This window comes from Echinops telfairi, unplaced genomic scaffold (assembly GCF_000313985.2).
Source record: "Echinops telfairi isolate 266 unplaced genomic scaffold, ASM31398v2 ScPeMD7_7400;HRSCAF=8409, whole genome shotgun sequence".
In the NCBI taxonomy this organism is placed as follows: Eukaryota; Metazoa; Chordata; class Mammalia; order Afrosoricida; family Tenrecidae; genus Echinops; species Echinops telfairi.
In genome coordinates, this window is record NW_022111300.1 from 39,800,812 (window position 1) to 39,819,342 (window position 18,531).

At 40.4% G+C, this 18,531-nt stretch overlaps 1 protein-coding gene and 1 non-coding gene across 2 annotated transcripts in view; both read left to right on the forward strand.

The window, feature by feature from the left end:
* The window catches only part of LOC101652384 (netrin receptor DCC), a 363,431-nt gene that overhangs the window by 263,939 nt on the left and 80,961 nt on the right, over window positions 1-18,531 (forward strand). Inside the window, exons 14-15 of the mRNA XM_045296053.1 lie at window positions 2,800-2,865; window positions 14,336-14,498. Of these exons, the coding sequence (XP_045151988.1) occupies window positions 2,800-2,865; window positions 14,336-14,498 (229 nt within the window). The remainder of the gene's footprint in view (window positions 1-2,799; window positions 2,866-14,335; window positions 14,499-18,531) is intronic.
* Window positions 195-256, forward strand: LOC115871671. The gene has a single exon (XR_004047399.1). It is a non-coding gene; the product is annotated as a U7 small nuclear RNA (small nuclear RNA).

The following is an 18,531-nucleotide window of genomic DNA, read 5'->3' on the forward strand; positions in this document are numbered from 1 at the left end:
AAAAATGAGGAGCTGATACCAAGGGCTCAAGTAGAAAGAAAATGTTTTGAAAATGATTATGGCAACAAATGTACAAATGTGCTTGACACAATGGATGTATGTGTGGATTGTGATGAGCTCTGTATGAGCCCCCAATAAAATGATTAAAAAACATTTTTTAAAGGATAAATAAATAAATAAAAAGAATTGACAAGTAGTGTTACAACTCTTTCAGAATTTGTCTAGCAGGTTTTCTGTTTTTTACCGGAAAACCCCTTAAGGGAAAAAGAATTGACAGCCTTGGAAACACTCTGTAGGGTTGATACGAGTCAGAATGAACTCTGACAGTGGATTTGTTTTTAGTTTCCACATGGCTTCTGTTTTTCTCCTGTGCATAATTCTGTGTCCTGTCTGCTCTCCTATTATAATAATCTACCCAGAAGGGGTTAGACTCCCCCTTGCTTCTGTCTGATTTCCTTAACTGATAACATCTTCCGAGAAAGAATTTATGTCTAAACAAGTCACTTTCTCAGGTATGCAGGTTAGGACTTCAACATATTGTTGAGAGATCCAATTTAATGCATAACATCCACTTTCCCCTAACTCTTCTTAGTCTAAAGTGCCCCTCAGAGTGCGTTACTGTGCATCCGAGGCTGGGTAAAATCGTGCTCAAAAGGGTTTAGTGGCTGCTGGTGCTGTAGTGGGTCTGGGAACCCAAGGTCAGCAGTTCAAAACCACTAACTGCTCTGAGGAGGAAAGATGAGGCTTTCTACTCCCCTAAAGATTGACAGTCTCAGAAATGCACTGGTGCAGCTCTACCCAGCCATATAGGTTCACTATAAAGTGGAATCAACTCAGTGGCAGTGAGGTGGGGGTTTGATTTTTCGTTTTATTCCTGCCCGCTTGCTGAGTATGTGTATCGTAGAGTGGATGCATTTCTTTCATTGCTTGTTGGAAGATTGCCATCTGAATTTCAGCTTTGATTAGCTACCGGGAGAATTTCTAGAATCATGAAGGTGTGGAACTGTGGAAGGTTCTTAAGCTGTTTCTTCACAACCCTTTCGTGACTCACATTATGTGGTTTCGGTGAAGCTTCAGTGAGAAGAGTACTTGGTAGGAAAAAGAATGTTAACAAGGGAAGGACTGGAGAGTTATAAAATTGAAGAAAATGAAAATCTCGAAGTGTGAGAAACATAACCTCTGTTACGATAGCGGAGGGCCTCAATCAATTGCCTCAATATCACCCACCAAATAGAACTGCGCTTAGAGTAGATAAAATGGGAAATCTATATGTATTTGCATGTAGATTCTTCACCCACCCCCTATTTTTCTGTAAAGGTACTACCTAATAGATATTCTAGAATTCAGAAGTTAATCAAATAATTACAGTTAAGAGTTACCTGCTGTGAAAGCCAATTAATTTAATTTGGATGATGTGGTGTAATTATTTCTGGTTTAGTCGTATTTCCAGTTCTATTTTCTTAAATATGACTTTTATGACTATTAAACAAAAACATCTAATGAAAGGGTATAAGGAGATTATCAGGAGAATCTTCCTTTCATGGACATGCAAACTGTAGCTTCTTTCCCACTTGTTACTCTGAAACCACCATCCAGGGAAGAAACTTGGAGCTCACTTATAAGAAGCAATATGCCGTCTCTTGTATTAACAATAGTCTGTCACACGCCTTTGTCAGCGGGGACCAGCGCCTACAGGAGCCCCGGCAGTGGAAAGGACACCAGTGCTGTGGCCCTGTAGACGCTGCCATCCAAACTTTCAAACTAGTTGGAACTGTTCGTTCAGTCATGACCAACAAAAAGAAATAGTAAAGACACAAGGCTTTGTAGATTTGTGTGAAACAGAATGGATTATATGTATATATATCTATGTATATGTGTATCTACACACACACACACACACACACACACATTTATATGTCAATTTTCTGGAATAGAAGACTAAGAAGAGGCATCTTGAACTCTTTTGGGAGCCTGAGGCAGGAGATTCGATTCCAGTGTCAGGACTGTAGAAAGCAACGCACATTCAGATTAGCGAAGCGAGCTGCCACTTTAGAGGAGGGCACTGCTGTTGATCACGCTGCTGATGAAGATACTTGGTTGCTACACGATGTGCTAAAGTCTGGTGGCGTAGTGGTTATGCATTGGGCTGGCAACTGCAAGTTCTGCAGTTCGAAACCATCAGCTACATCCCTGGAGACAGAGGGGCCTTCTACTACCTCCAAGCATTTGGGTCTCAGAAACTCACAGGGCAGTTCTACCCTGTCCTAGGCTGACCTTGTTCTCTAAGAGAGAGATGTGGGTTCCGGCAGAGCATTGACTTATAAGTTTTCCCATCTGGTTATTGGGGTTCTCATTCCAGAACCCCCGCATTTTACAAATTTAATTTCTATCTGGATTTTCATTGTTGGCCATGATTGAATCAGGAATAACCTGTTCAAAGCTCTGCCGGCAACTACTGCAGCACCATTCCTGTTTTGAATAGTTCGTGAGGATAGTGTCCACAGTGTTCCTGCCGCTGCCCCCTTTTCCACACTTGACAACAATACTGGAAGAAGGAGGAGGAGGAGCAGAAAGAGAAAGAGGAAACGCTTCTCCACGAGAAAGGGAACTTGTTTATGAAACTCCTTCTGTGTGGGATTTTTCTCACCGGTATTATGACATTTCTCTGGGCAAGCTTTCTTTGAGTCAGTTAAAATAAGCACGTTCAATTGAATGGTTCTTGTACGCTGTGGATTCTTTTTGTGTCTGCTTTCAGGTTGTCTATCCACTAACTTTCTGATACCCTTTCCCATGTATTAGGCCGTCATGGAGATGGAGGCTACTGGCCAGTTGATACTAATTTGATTGACAGAAGCACCCTCAATGGTAAGTATATAATTTAGAACTATGGGGTTAGTTGTAATAATCAAATGGCTAGTTACAGAGTTTCTGAGTCAAACTATTTTCTGCAAGTGCTCAGAACCTTGAACTTCGGGTCTTGCTGTGGATGAGAGAAACAGGAAGTTATAAACCATCTACCAGGACACTCTCCAACTGAGAGTTGACAGGTGCATTGAACACAGTCATTTAAACAAGCCAAAGGAAGGGGCATTTTACAATGGGGTTAGCGTTGTTAAATGTCTAGATTTAAAACTTTTACAATACAGTAAAAAGGTATAACAATTTTAATTTTATTCATGAGAGTATTATCCAAGGGGGTTGAACTGAAACCCATTCAACCTCCTAAATGGAAATTACTGGCGACTTTCAGCCTGAAAAGTGTGGTTCCTCTTCTCAAACCCTCTAGCTCATTAATGCTAATTTCCTGCACATTGTTAAGATTGGACACTGTTCTTTCTGCTAGAACCAATGGAGCACACAGAGATGAGGGAGCTTCAAATTGTTCATGGAAAAATTCCATGACCATCATTCATGTTTCCATGAACTTTTTGAAGCCCCCGGTACATGTGCTGGCTTTGGAGCTGGCAAGATGAAGCTCCTATCTGTAAATGTGTGGAAGAAGGTGAGTGTTGGCTGCTGCCGCCTTCTAGGATCTTTCTCTTGGCTCTGCTAGAACAGAAACTTTAAGGTAAGTGATACTAACCAACCCCCCAAATACTCATCTATACATAAGAAATCCCTTTTGTCGTTTTTTAATTATTGCTTTCTTGCTACTGTTGTTGGTTATACAAATCATTCTTAGTTATTCCAAAAGGCAAGATGAGCACCTGCATAGCCGCCGCCAGAATGAATTGATCAAGTATTCAAAATACCACTTGATATGCCGATAGGTCTCTGTTTTATCAAATGCTTCTTCACCAGTCCTTCTACTTCCCACTTTGATGTAACCACGATCCTGTATGTAGTGCTTACTACCTGGATATGGATAGCCCTAAGCAGTATATTATTTTATATGTTTGCAATTTATATATACATAGTTTCATAAGATACTTATCCTGTTGTGGCTCAGTTTGCTCTTAATTTCGTATTAGAGATCTATCTCTGCATTTATAAATAGCACTCGCTCACTTGTCTATGCCGTTGTACAGTGTTGTAGTTTATGAATGTTGTATGATTTATTTAGCACACCATTATAACTGGTTTTCATGAGGAATTTGATTACTAAACACAGAAATATCCATTTGGGTGATTGCCATCTACAAGTGGCTTCCTGAGCATGAAATTAGAAGATGGGAGTGTGTTACATAATTATTTCCTATCATAGGGCTATCATAATCTAATACATTCATTTCCCCAATGAAAGGAAGTATATCATTGGAGTGGAACAGATGTTCAAGACGAAGTTGAAGATCTCTTCTCCCCTGGGCAGTGGAAGAATCTGGGATATCTTTTTACAGGTCAACTCGTCCAGTAGCCAGGCATACTTCCTCCAGCCTTTTACTTAAACCAAGACTGGCAGCGTGTCCAAATTTAAGCATAAATAGAGTCAAACCAAGTATTTGCAAGGCTGTGTATCTGGGTACTCTCTCCAGTCTGCACAGGTCTTCACACTTCCTAATGTCGGGTACACGGGCTCTCTTTCCACATTCACTTCACGTGACTCCTTTCTCTAAGCATTTGAGTTTGAGGCTTCTCTTGTAGCTAGTGTCTTATACTGACAGATACTAGTTTTCAATATGCATGAGTCTGTTTGAGGATACTGGGAAGATTGGGAACAGAACTAGGCCAATTGCCAAAAGGAATTCGTGTAGATAATGGTCACTCACTGCCATCTAGTTGATTCTGACTCAGAGTGACCACACAGGATGGGCAGAACTCTCTATGTGAGTTTCCAAGACCGCAACTCTTTATGGGAGTAGAAAGTTCTGTCTTTCTCCAGTGGAGCAGCTGGTGGTTTCCAACCACTGACTTTGCTGTTAGCAAACCAATGAGTAACCACTACACCACCAGTGCTCCTATATAATGTTATTTCCCTTCTTTAACCATTTACATATTTACAATGTCATTAACTCATTCTCTCATATCCAGTTTTATCTTAAACCCCAGTGATTTGAAAGTGTATTTACATAGTCAACCAACCAGAAAACCCAATCCATTGCCATAGAGTAGATTAGCACATCTAAGGCAGACTTTTTCTTTAGGGTTTTCAAGTGACTATAAATCTTTATGGTAGCAGATAACCTCATCTTTCTCCTGGAGAGCAGCTGGTGGGTTTAAACTGCTGACCTAGCTCAATGCTTATTCCACAGTGCCACCAGGACCCCTTGTGTATTCAACCATAAACTCTCACTGTGTTCAGGCAATTTATTATAAGTTATGGGTACAAACTAAGAGATAGACCACCAAGAAGTAATAAACCAAGGGGCAAATTACCCCTGTTGACAAGTCAGAGAAATGTACCCCTGGAAGATGAACAAGGGTGAGAAAAATCTAAGGAGTGTGACAAGGATGTGGGGGAGATAGCTGTTAAAATAGTGTTTAAAAATTATTATTATTATTTTACCATGAGTTAGAGCAGATCTGGGTAGAGCAAATGGTGAAACAGGTGGCTGGCACCAAACAGTTGTAGGTACAAGTTCCCATAAAGGAAGAAAGACCCGTGGTCTTCCCGTGTTTAGGTAACGTTCTGAAAACATCAGGCAAACAAACCGCAAGAAGCACATTTTACTCTGGTACACAAGGGCCTGCCAAGAGTCTAGGTTTGGTGATTTGGAGTTTGAGAGAAGTTTGGAAGCTGTCCTGGTGGCACACTGGTTAAAGTGCTTGGCTGCTAACCCAAAAGTCAGTGGTTTCCACACACCTGCTGGAGAATGAGGCCGACAATCTCCTCTGGTAAAGGATTCCAGTGTTGGAAACCCACTGGGCCGTTTTGTTCTGCCCTGTAGGATCAGCAGGAGTCAGAGTCAGCTGTACACCAGTGGGTTTGGGATGGCTTATATTTAGCTAAGTTTGGAGCCCGTCTGGGAGCTAACTTTGTCCCCTCTAAAATCACCCGTCAGAGCTGACTTTGAGATACTAGTTCAACAGTGAGTTTGAAGTTAGAATGAATCTCTAGCCAAGAACAGGATTATCAATACTGGTATAGAGTAGTATTATTTGAAGACGGCATGCCAGAGCATTAAAGGGGGAGTTGTCATGGATAATGGAGAAACATTCATTATCCCCGTGCAGTTTTCAGCCCCTACTGAGTAGTCGTTATGTGTGCTAAAGGTAAAGTGAGTGTCAACCACAAACTCTGAACGATTTACTCCCTTAAACTGCAAGTCCAAAGGCTGACAATCTTGGATGGGTTTGCTGGATCTACCAACTAAAAATACAGGATGTTCAGTACAATGCAAATTGCTCCTAACTGCCTAAGAATTAGTGCATGGGAGTCCCATTTCAATGTACACAGACATCCCGATGTACATAAGCACAGGCAATTTGAAATATTTCAAGTTTAAATGTTGTTCTTTCAGTTGCTGAATCTGACCACCTTGTTCGTTGGTCTGGGTTAAAAGCTAGGTGGTGACTCTCTGAACTGCCTTTGCAAAATAATACTGGAATTTTCTCGTTGAAAAGACATGGTAGCCCAATTGGATGTCAACCAAGAAGCCAACAAGAACTTTTTTGGGGGGAGAATCAGATGAAGGGCATGACGTCATTGTTAGCAATGAGTGCCATCCTCTTCACTTTATTTTTACATAAGGGTTCTATCAAGAAACTTGTCCCTAGGAACTTGAATGAGTTGTAATTGAGCTAGACCTGATGTCCAAGGGAAAGTCAGGAAGATTTAATAGATGGCTGGCACTCAGTGGCTGTGAAACAATTTGTCGGCATTGCTCTTACCCTTTTCACACATTACTCCATGATGTTTGGGGAATTTTATACTAAGTGAGTGGAATGAACAAGGCACCTGAGATACCTTTAACAACTCTACTGAAATAACCATTTGTTACACGCAACTTGACTGATTACATCGAATTGGTAGCCTCAGAGACACATGAACGGTGGAACAAGCTTCAATCTGTTCCCTGTTCTATTTGCCAGCACATAAAAGGCAGTCAATATGCGATGTAATTCTAGCCTGGGATACTACAAACAAATTAATAAAGGTGTCAGAAAAAATTCCAGCTTCCTAATTAGAAGTCTGCTAATGCATTCTGCTTTGGAAGGGGGGGGGTGGTATATTTCCCATTTAGATGTGCAAATGAGGTCACTGCCTCTGGCAAAACCCCGCCCCCGAACAATGGGCTGCACCGAACAATGGGCTACAGCAGAAGAATCTTTTGAAACCAATCTTTGAACATGGGATCCCATGAAAGTGTCATACATCTCCTCATAGAGTGACAGAATTACAGAGCTTTCCCATCTTTACTTTTTGCTGGGGTCATTCTTGAAAAAATTGTAGATAATTATGTAATGAAATAATGGCTTATTGTCAGGCTCCTCAAGCCAGTTGCAAATACATTTTGACCTCGCTAATCATTTATTTTCTCTTACAGCATGCCACTCTTTTACAAATGCACCCTTGGAATTTAAATAAAGACAAACAAAGCTATAGTTCATGTTTATGCTTGTAGTTGGAAGCCCTTAATTAAATTGTGGAAGCTGAAGAAGCATCTAAATTATTTTCTTATGACAGGTAGAATCAAAGCTAATATGTTGTGATATGGTAGTATTTTTATTTTATGATGCATTCAGTTAAAAAAATTTTATTAGGGTTCACATTCTTAAGTCAGGAAAATCTTTAACATCTGAAAATGTGAGTTTGTAGTTTATATTAGTTTGAATAACAACAACTATGAAAATTACTTCAATATAATACTACTTTTCTCATTAGAGAAGACAAAATTCCAATTTCTTCTTGTTGATAATGGTGCCTATAATATACTAGTTTAGCAAGTTCGGTTAAAACATCTATCAACTCTTGAAATTGTTCTTTTCTTGACCTCAGCTTTTTAAAACTAAATTAAATTTGAAAGGTTGGGGTACTTGGGCATAGTCTTGGACATGAAATTATAGAGACCACTGACTAAATTTTGTGAATATTCACAATGGTATTAGGTATTCTGGTAAACCTAGTTTGCAGTCTCAGTGTAAAAGAAAAGACCATGGTTTGCCCTCTAGATTTGAAAGCTTTGTTTTATTTTTCCAACAGTCCAAAAACATAACAAGTAATCAAAAAGTCTACATGAAGATTTTCCCATTTGGGCATAAAATAAATATCCTAAGGTTGGTAAGTTAATTTCCAGTGCCTTTGTAACAAAAACACTACAACTGGATAGATTTTAAAAACAAGATTTTATTGTCTCCAACTTTGGGAGGCGGAATCCAAATTCAGCATGTCAGCGAGGCTAGGCTTCATCGTCTATAGTCAAAGAACATTCCATGACTCTTCTAGCTTCTGGTAGCCCTTGGCATTTTTGGACAATTTTTGGTTTGTAGATAGGTCTTCTCATGACGTCCCTGTGTATGTGTGTCTGAGTCTATTCTGCACTTCATTTAAGACAGAATTCCAGAAGGAAAAGGTTTAAGATCCACCTTACACAGGTGTGAATTCATTAACATGCAAAAGAAATCCCCTGTTTCATATTCGCAAGTTCAGGAATTAGGAACTTCTCTTTTTGTCAGGGGACGCACACTTTCATCCATAGTACTAATCACTAGAACATATTTAGTGCTACCCAGCTGAGATCTCAGTACCAAACTGATGGTCTCAGAATATAATTTGACAGCCATTTTCCAGATGTAAAGATAACTGAGGTGGTCTAGAATTCTGGGTTCTAGTCAAAGGAATGGGATTCTGTGCTTAGGTTCCTAACCACTCATTGTCTTTCCCAAAGGACTCAAGGGCCTTAGAATAATTCCAAATCCCAACTTCTAAACTGAGTTTCCATGCATTAGTACTGTGTAACCTTAATCAAGTCAGTCATATAAACTCGTTGGCTCTCAGTTTTTCATCGGAATATACAAAATGTTCAGGTACACCATCAGTGTTAAGAGGTTCTCAATCAAGGTGTGGATCCTCTTTCTTTGTTGTGGAACATTGTCCTTGTGCATTGTGGGCTGTTTAGCAGCATCCTTGGCTTCTCGATGCCAGGAGCACCTCCCTTTCCCCAAGTTGTGATCAACAAAAATGTCTCCAGATAATGCTAAATACCCCTTGAGAGAAATGGGAGGGGGGTTCTTTCCACTTGAGAACCCTGAACTAATTTACAATTTCTCGATGGCTAGTCCAGGGTACACAAGTCATACGAGTTTCTGAGATGAAAAGTGGTCCATTGTCGAATAAACCTTTCGACACTGGTTTGACCACTCATTTCTCTTTTGCCCGGTCCTCTCTTCTTGTCATACCACAGCATTTCTTAGAATCTTAACCCAAAGAAAGCTCTCCTCACCCAACATTCTGGAGATCAATGAGCTCATCTATTTGTAGGGCTAAAATTCCATCAAAATGTCAACTCCCCAAATCTGTATGCCTAGCATAAGATAGCTCTTCCTCAACACGTATCGCAGGACTTCAACCCTTTTCTGTAGGAAACTGATTTTTTCATCTCACCTCTCTGAGCCTGCCCTTTCATCCTCTCCCTCACATCAGACCTGCTTCTGAAGCCTGAACCTCACTCTTCTTTGATTTCCCTCTCTCACCCCATTTCCAACCCATCATGTGTTTCTTTGCTTCCAAACTGTCTGTCTCTTCCAACTGTCCACTTTGCTTCGTTGAAATTACCATTGATCTCTGAGGAAGCTCTCAGCGTCTTTCACGTGGAGAAGCTAACTGGTCTCTCTGCTTCTACCACCAAAGCCTCTCCAAACGACAAGTAGAGAGGCTTTCTTAAAACAAACCACTTTTGCGGTTGCATTGAGGATAAAACCCCCAATCCTGAAGGCGACCTCCCCAGCTCTTCATGGCGCTGACTCGGCCTCTCTTTTAACTTCATTTTGTATCATTCTCCACTTTACCCTCAAGGGTCCAGACACGTGCGTGCTTTCAGCCCCTCTACTGCTCTGAGCTCTTTCCATCTTGTCCCCTCGCAAAAGAGCACGAGCTAAGTCCTAGAGATAGGTCACACTTCGGCTGAAATGCCATTTTCATAATGAAATGGTTTTTTGACCTATGTCTTCCAATGACTCTCTCCCAATGACCTTATGCTACATTTCAAACGAGCCCCTTTGCCTTTCTCCTTAGTGAAAATTATAATAATGATTTCATGTGTATTTGCTTCATGATTTGTTTAATATTTGTTTTTTCCACTAGGGGATACGCTTTCCACTAGAGGTCAAGGATCATGCCTCTATTGACCACAATATCACATTACCATCACCCTGCTTCAATACATATTTATAGAGGAATTGAATGCATTCTCTACAATCGCTTCCTGGCCCCTCCTGATAATTCACAGGTCACATTAGCATGTTTAACATTCTGAGATTTGAGGAAATATGTTCTCCAATTTAATTGACCAAGGAACTCCCTTCACTCCCATGACATTGATAAATGCCTCCTTTTAGGTAGCATTGTGCTAGATTATCCTGAGATCTCTTCCAGCTGATTGACCTATAGCTCCTAAAATCAGGGAAATGCTGTGAAACACTCAATGCCATATGAATTTCTGTTTGAATGCAAAGGCTAGTGAAATTCAAGGTATAGGCCAAGCTCTAAATTCCAAACTAACTGCCGTTAAGCCAAGTCAGGTTCACAGCAACAGAAATCCTATTGGGTAGAGTAGAAATAAGCCTTTGGGTTTCAAGCCTGTAAATCCTTATTGGAATTAAAACCTCATCTTTCTTCCAAAGAGCAAATGGTGAGTTCAAACCTACTGACCTTGTGATAAGCAGCCCAACGTGTAACCCTCCAGGGCTCCTACACTGAGCTCCAAACAGAACGTAAAAATCACTGGTATTGATTCCATTTGGACTTGTAGTCCTATAGGACGAGATAGAACTGCCTGTCTGGGTTTACCAGACTGCAAGTCTTAAATGGGAATATAGGTTTTGAACTGCTGACCTTGTTCAAGAAGCCCAACACGCTTAATGTTCTAATCATGAAGGAAGTTGTTAAAGAAGACATCAATTATAGGAGAGATGTTTACTTCTCAACTACCGTGTTTCATCTGCCCCGTTTCTTTCCTCAGCAGTGAAAGGGTCATTCTAATGTTTGGGATGTCACCTGTTTATTAATATTATGCAGTTATTAGGACACTCTTCATGGTAAAGAGTCAAGATCCCCAAACTAGGAGCCAGGACTTCTGGATACAATAGCTGTTTTTGTTCTGTTTTTGCCTCCGGTCAATTGTTCAGTAGAGTTTTTATAAAGGTACAAAGTGGTAAGAAACCTATTTTTTAAAGTCTACCAAATATTATAAAAAATAATGATATTGTTTCACTAAGCCCATGTCTAATCTTTACTAAGTGCTTAGGTGACTCCATTAAATATATTCACATTTATAATAAATTTAGCAGAAAAGAGATGGAAACTTTTACTTTGCTTAGGCAGCATGAAATGGATGGAATGTTCATTTAGTTAAAAAAAATCAGATTCCCTTCTCACTCATTTTAATGAAACAGACCTTTTTTCTGGATAACTCCAATACACAATAAAACCACTATTAAATAAGACATTAGGAAACAGGTGCATTCTGGTGGTTTAATTTTTTCTTCAGATTGGAAAAATCACCTAAGGATGAAATATAATGCACCACATCGAGATGTTTATCTAGTGCCAACCCTGCATTGGGCCTGGTAGCCGATGCAGCTCATACATCATCTCATGAAATAATCACAGTGCCCTGAAGGTGGGAAGTTATTTTTACAGATCAGTTGCATCTAGATTTAATAGTGCACAGGCAGTAAGTCATGGAATGAGATTTCAAATAAGCACCATGGCATGACACCAGAAGACGTCTCCACTGAAACCCCCTAGTTTGCAAATGTCAGCTTTGACCCTTCTGAACTCAGGGTGCCCTTGACCGTCCTACTCTAGATGGGTGAACTCTGGAAGTTCTCAAAAATCGAAGCCAGCTCTTGATGTGTCCAAATCTGAAGACACATGGATTTCTTTACTGCCTGTTCTCTGGCAGATGTTCTGATTATTTACCTTTTGCCTGGAGATTCAAAAATGAATGACGGACTTTGATACGAAGTTTAAAACCAATGGCAATTTTTAGGAGGAAGTGATAAAGTCCTAGAATCAAGAGTATGTCACTGGAGTCGTCACAAGCTGTAACTCTCCCAGGCAAATGGCATCATTGGCATCTCCCTACTGCACAGCAGAATCCAGTCATTATTTCTGAATTGAAACACCATGTTCTCCTACGTGGAAAGCAAGAAATGAGTAGAAATTTGAATAAATTGCTCTTTCCAGGCTTCTTAAACTGTTCTTAAGGTGCGCTGCTCTGTGTGACTCTAAGTTTGTCAGAAGGATGAACTACGTAGTTCAATTTAAGCCACGCTAATAAAAATCCACCCGACTCCCAACTATCTCTATTGTAAGCTCTCACATAAAAGGTTAAGTTATTTGAATATATTAATTTATTAAGCATAGAAAGGGCAGATTATGATACTTTTTTAAGTGACTTTTAAAATAGTAAGTAAAACGATGATACAAAAATTTCTGACCTTTCATTCCTACCCCATTCCTTTCTAGTAAATGTAAAGATTATTTCAAGGAAGTCTTATTTCTTTCATTTATAGTAATCACTCTCTTAAAAGTTCTGAGGACTCTCCATTCCACCCCACCCCGCCTCCCAGAAATTCAAGTTATATCAGTAATGCTTTTTATCTTTCCAACATTAATGATTCACTTTTAAAAAGCAGAAATAACTAAACAGCATTTCCACCTCGAGACAAGAACAAGGTCACTATATGCACTTGTGAGGAGAATCTCTGCTATCTCTTGAAAGATTCCTAGAAATATTGTAGTTTGGAAGTCTTCAGTAGAGGAATCCCAAGTACTATAATTTAGGCAAGATTTTGTTTTTCAAGAATCAAGTTTTCAGTATAATAATCTTGTAAATGCTTGCTCTGTATCAGGCACCAAAATGGTTGCTTTGCACGTATTCTCTCTACTGCTGATAATAACTGTATACAATCAATATCATTTCCATTGTACTGACAAAGCCACTGAGGCTCCACAGCCTCAATATTTTCCTCAGGGGACAGAAAGTAATACAGGCTCTTAAAGAAATAGAATTCAAGGAAACATTCAAACTCACATCTCTCCACTACTTTCTAAAATAATTTCTAAGAGAACAGTTAATATCTAGTATTGACTTCTTTTGAGTTTGTTGCTTGTCATGGAAAACATGACAGAGAAGAGAGGATTCCTAATGAATCACTGACTGAGGATGTGAAGGGAGTCATTTAAAGTGTCATTAGCCTTTCTTGTTTATGTAAGCGATTTATCAAAACTGTTCTATTTTTTACCCTATTTTTTCTACTCTTAGTGACTATCGCAACACAGGAAAATGTGTGTATCAAGGCTTTTAGGCACTATTTGGAATCCAGTGAGTGTTTTTAACCCCTTCAGGAGTTGAGAATTATATGTGCTTCTAAGAGACACTTCCTTAAGAGATAGGGAATACATTTGCATTTGATGTCAAATAGTCTACCTTAAATGGCATTTTTCTCATAAACCACAGCCTTCTCTGATTCTTGTCATATCAAAATTGTGATGGTACAAAGTGCCAGTCCTCTCTTCTTCTTCTTCCTCTCATTACTCAATATAATTGCTTAGCTCTTTTAATTTTTTATTTGCATTTAAGACACCCTTCACCTACTATGACATCCAACTTTTAAAAATCTGCAGTTCAGATACCTCCAGCTCTATTGGCAAAGGCATGCAACCACCTTCACCATTAAATTCCAGAACATCTTTATCATCCCCCCCCACCGAAATTATCAAATATATTCATCATTGCTACCCAGGCCATCCAGCCCCCAATCCCTTGAAGCCAGAAATCCAGTTCCATCTCTCTAGATTTGCTGATGTCGGTGAATTCATGTGTACAGGATCATAAAATGTGTGGCCTTCATCTTTGGCTTCTTTGGCTAAGTATGGTGTTCCAAAAGTTCATCCATGTTGTAGCATGTTTTAATATTTATTCGTTTTTCTGTGGGGAATGGTATGGTATTACATGGAAGTACCATGTTCGTTTATCCGTTCAACTGTTGATAGACATTTGAGTCATTTCCATTTCAGGATCATGATCATTAACACTGCTGTGAACATTGATTTACAAATTTTTCCTTGAGCCTTGGCTTTTATTTCTTTGGGGGGAAGTTCTTGAGTTCTTACCTCTCCTTTTAAATGTAGGTATTATAACAGGATGCTTCCCATGCCTAGCAGAGCTTGGTAAACACTGGGATGCCACATCTTTCTAACCGTATCTCTGTTTCCCTGCCTTTCCCCCAGAGCCACCCATTGGGCAGATGCACCCACCACATGGCAGTGTGACCCCGCAGAAGAACAGCAACCTGCTTGTGATCATCGTCGTTACGGTGGGCATCCTCACCGTGCTGGTGGTGGTGGTGGTGGCTGTGATTTGCACCCGACGCTCTTCGGCCCAGCAGAGAAAGTAGGTAACGGCTGGCTCCCAGAGAGAGAAGGCACTGTTTTTAACCGATGACTTTGCTTTGAGTTATGTGCTGTCAATGTCCTCCTCCTGTGCGCTCATCATTCACAGCATGTTCTTCAGCTCCTGACCCTGACCAAACCATGCCCTCTGTCCATGCCCATCCTCTAACCTAAGGGGAAGAAGGCCAGACTTGCAGATTCATTCAGAGAGGCCCCGAGACCCACTTTGCCTTTCTCTTTGCTTTCGTTTCTCAGGGCCAGAGTCTTCCTTGCGAATAAGGACAGGTGTGCTTTAATCACGCTTGGATTCTACCACATGGCCTGCTTACAACCTGGTCTACAATCAGGTTGGAGATGGGTGTTTTCCCAATAATATTTATTGATCTCTTTGGCCCCAAGGGTCTGTAAGCACATAAGCTATGCTTGTTGGCTGAAGGGCTAAATGTGGATCATCAAATGCAATAGAGTTGCACCACAATGGGCTGTTTCCTTTGGAGGAAGTTGTTAGGAAAAAAGATTCCAGAAACTCAAGAGCCCAAAACTTCCAACTTGGGGTCAATTCTAAGAAATCGAAAGCTGCAGTTCAGGCACACGCAAAGCATGAGGCACCAACAAAGAAGCCTGCTGTAGAAAAGTGGCTTGTATTCATAGCCAGCATCTTAGCCTGGTGTTGGCCGGTTCACACACTTCACGGTCGTCTCGTCAGCATTCTCTCTTGCCAACCCTTTACGAATTGCACCTGATAGGTCTCCTTCTGGTGCCCACTCCCATTCGGAATGGATTGGCTAGCATAGGTTTTCTGCTTTAATTTTTTTTTTTTTTTTTTTTTTTTAACTTATTCTTCTATGGGTAATTTTTTTTTTTTTTTTTTTTTTGCTTCAAGCACAGTGCTGGCTCTGCCAGCCTGAGGCACGGGCCCGTGGGTGGCTGGTTTGAAAACTATCTACTACAGATACTGCTAGAGATACTTCCAGGAAATCATTTTCCCTTCTTCTCTGGCTAATGCCTCAGCCTTTCCCAGGTCTCTCTTTTAAACAGTCCTCTACCTGCATGTGTTCGGCCCTCGGCTTGCCCCTGCACTCTGCGCCAGGGTGCTTGTTAAGCAACAGGACAAGGGGAAGATGGGCATCTTGGAGGACTTGCCAGAAGAGAGAAGATTTGACCTGTGTATTTAATTTATTGCTACTGCAGGGTGAATCTTGTATCCACTACCTTTAGGAGACTGAAGTGTTTTGATGTTGATGATTGGTGATGTTCTGATCTATTGTGCTCCAATGAGAAATCTGGTGGAATGAGCTCCACAATGCCAAGTGTGAGCAATCTGTGTGGTCATAATCACCTACCTCGCTTCCAAGCTCCTTGAAGCTTAGTAAGGCTCCGGGGAAACAGAACTGCCATTGACTATCGCCCTGAACCCTCTCCTCTCCTGACTCAGCATTCCCAGGGAAGGAGATCAGTAAACCTGTAATAGCAATGTATCAAGAGACTGGCCTTTCCTGAGGTCGATCTGAGAAGGAGTCCCATGCACAGACAAGAGGGCACTAGACCAAATTTAACTAAGTTTAATTCACCAAACCATCTCTGGTGCATTCATTTACCTTCCATCACCGTGACAATGCTTGAGAGTCTTACCCCTGAACTAGATTCCTGGACATGTTCTTTTCCCCACGAAGATATGCTGGCCATGAGCCAAGTGGGAGGGGGTCTAATTTTGAGAAATTCTAAAATTGCCTTTAATCCAACCCTAAGCACTTTGGTGAGAACCTGAAAGCCGTGTTTAGGTCGGGTAGAGTAGAAGGCAAGCCCTAGGGGCAACTTGTTTGGGGAATTCAGGAACACGAATGAAAGCAAAAGGGATTCTATGCAAGATCGCAAACTCCAGGGAAGTCTATTTACAGGTCTGACGCTCTTGCCACCTTTGGCTTTCCCTAGCAAGTCTCTAACGTTTCCAGATATGTACTTGGCGTGCTTTCATGCATTTTGTTTCATACAGTTTTCTTTAGAGACAGATATAGCAGCACTCATAGTAGTCTCTTGGTATATATTAGCAAAAAGAAGGATTTTTAAAAAGATTAAAATTATATCTGACATTTTATTTTTCTCTACTTCCTTAAGGTCTCCCCCCCACCCCCACCCCACCCCACCCCCTGTCAGCACTACCACCACTGAACTGCTTAGAATAAAGTGAGGAATTCAGTCACAAGTAAAATCAATTCCAATCTGAAACAGAAATCATATGCCCTCTACAAAGCTCTCAGAAAGTGGTAGTTTAATGTCATTAATAATTCAAAGTAGGATATCCACGGGCTTCTTCAATAGTTCTTTGTCTGAGGCTGTGAGAGAATATAGAATTTTATTTGTTTTTTACTAGGAGACATCCAATACTCAAATGCATTGAAGATACTTTTATGAAGGTAGTTTTAGTAATATCTGCAAATTACCATCTATAGATTTTGTTCTATGACCTATTTTGAGCGCATGTTGCTGTTGGGTAAGAGTCGGACAAATAACTACAAGGTAGGTGGTTCAAACCCACTGCCTCTCTGTGGGAGAACGATGAAGCTATCTGCTGCCATAACCATGTCAACACTCAGAAGCCCTGCATAGGGATCAGGAATGGACTGATGGCAGTACTTGGGTTAGGGCGATCTATACATGTAGCTTCAAAAACTGCATTATCATTTAACTCCGTACATTTTTGAAGCGCAGTTCATATGTAGATGTGAACTGACTCAACAGAAATGACTGTTGAATCAATTCAAACTCAAAGAGACCCTATTGGACAGAGTAGCAGTCAGCTTTACAGAATCAAACGGCTACACTTTCTCCTGCAGAGTAGCTAATGAGTTTAAACTATTGATCCTTGCGCTTAACAACCAAGTGCTTAAACACAGCTCTGCCAGTAAATAGTATTGCAGAGGAGAACTGTTTATACATATAATACACTGTATATATGAACATTTTAAAACTTCTCTGCAGAGTAGACCCTATTTTTGCATTCATTTACATCTACACACAAGTGGACAATTAATAAATTTGTTATATATGTGTGTGTATGATTATGTGTATGTAAAGATATATCCTTATGTGATGTATACATACATACATATATGACATAGTAGGTTATTACATGTTGTGCTACTAACCACAGTGTCCAGAGTTCAAACCCACAAGCTGTGAAAGATGGTTAATGAATACAGAAGGCTAACTGAAAGAAACTTGATGCCTTTAAATGGTGCTGGTAAAAATATGAAATCTATCATGGATTACCATAAGAACAACAAATCTATCTTGGAAAAAGTACAGCTGGAATATTCTTAGAAATAAGGCTGGCAAGACTCCTTCTCACATCCTTTGGACATATCACCAGGAGGAAGCTGTCCCTGAGAAAGCCCCCCTGCTTGGTGAAGTAGAGTCAGCCACAAAGAGGAAGACCCTCAACAAGCAGACTGACACGGTAGCTACAATCATCAACCCAACCATAGCAGTGACTGTAAGGCTGCACAGGACTCAGTAGTGTTTTGTCTCCTGTATGTAGGTTACTATGAGACAGAACTTGCTCAATGATACTTAGCACAACAAGATTGCAGTCGAGTGTAATAACAAAGAAACTTAAGATTTTATGCAAGCCTAAATTGCTTTTTATTTATGGGGTTCTAAAAGAAAGAATTAACATTTCCTGGCTAGAATACTAATCAAATGTTATGAGGATTTGGAATTTATGCATAAGTACTATATATGAAATGTGTGTCTTGAAATATGGACTGGATGGCAGTGAAAAACTGTCATCCATCGCCTTATGCAGACTGACGTGCTCAGAATTTAAATTCTAGTGAAGCTGGTAATTAAAGGGGTGTTGATTTGAGTGCACTCCGAGGTTCCTTGGAAGAAAACCCTGGAGACCTATTGAAAAACCGTATGGAGCACAGATCTCTGATACAAATGAAGCTATTGACCATGAGCAGGCATCAACTTGAAACCTCCGTACACCTGATTGGATTGACTGTTCTATTACACACTCCGCTCTTGTGCAC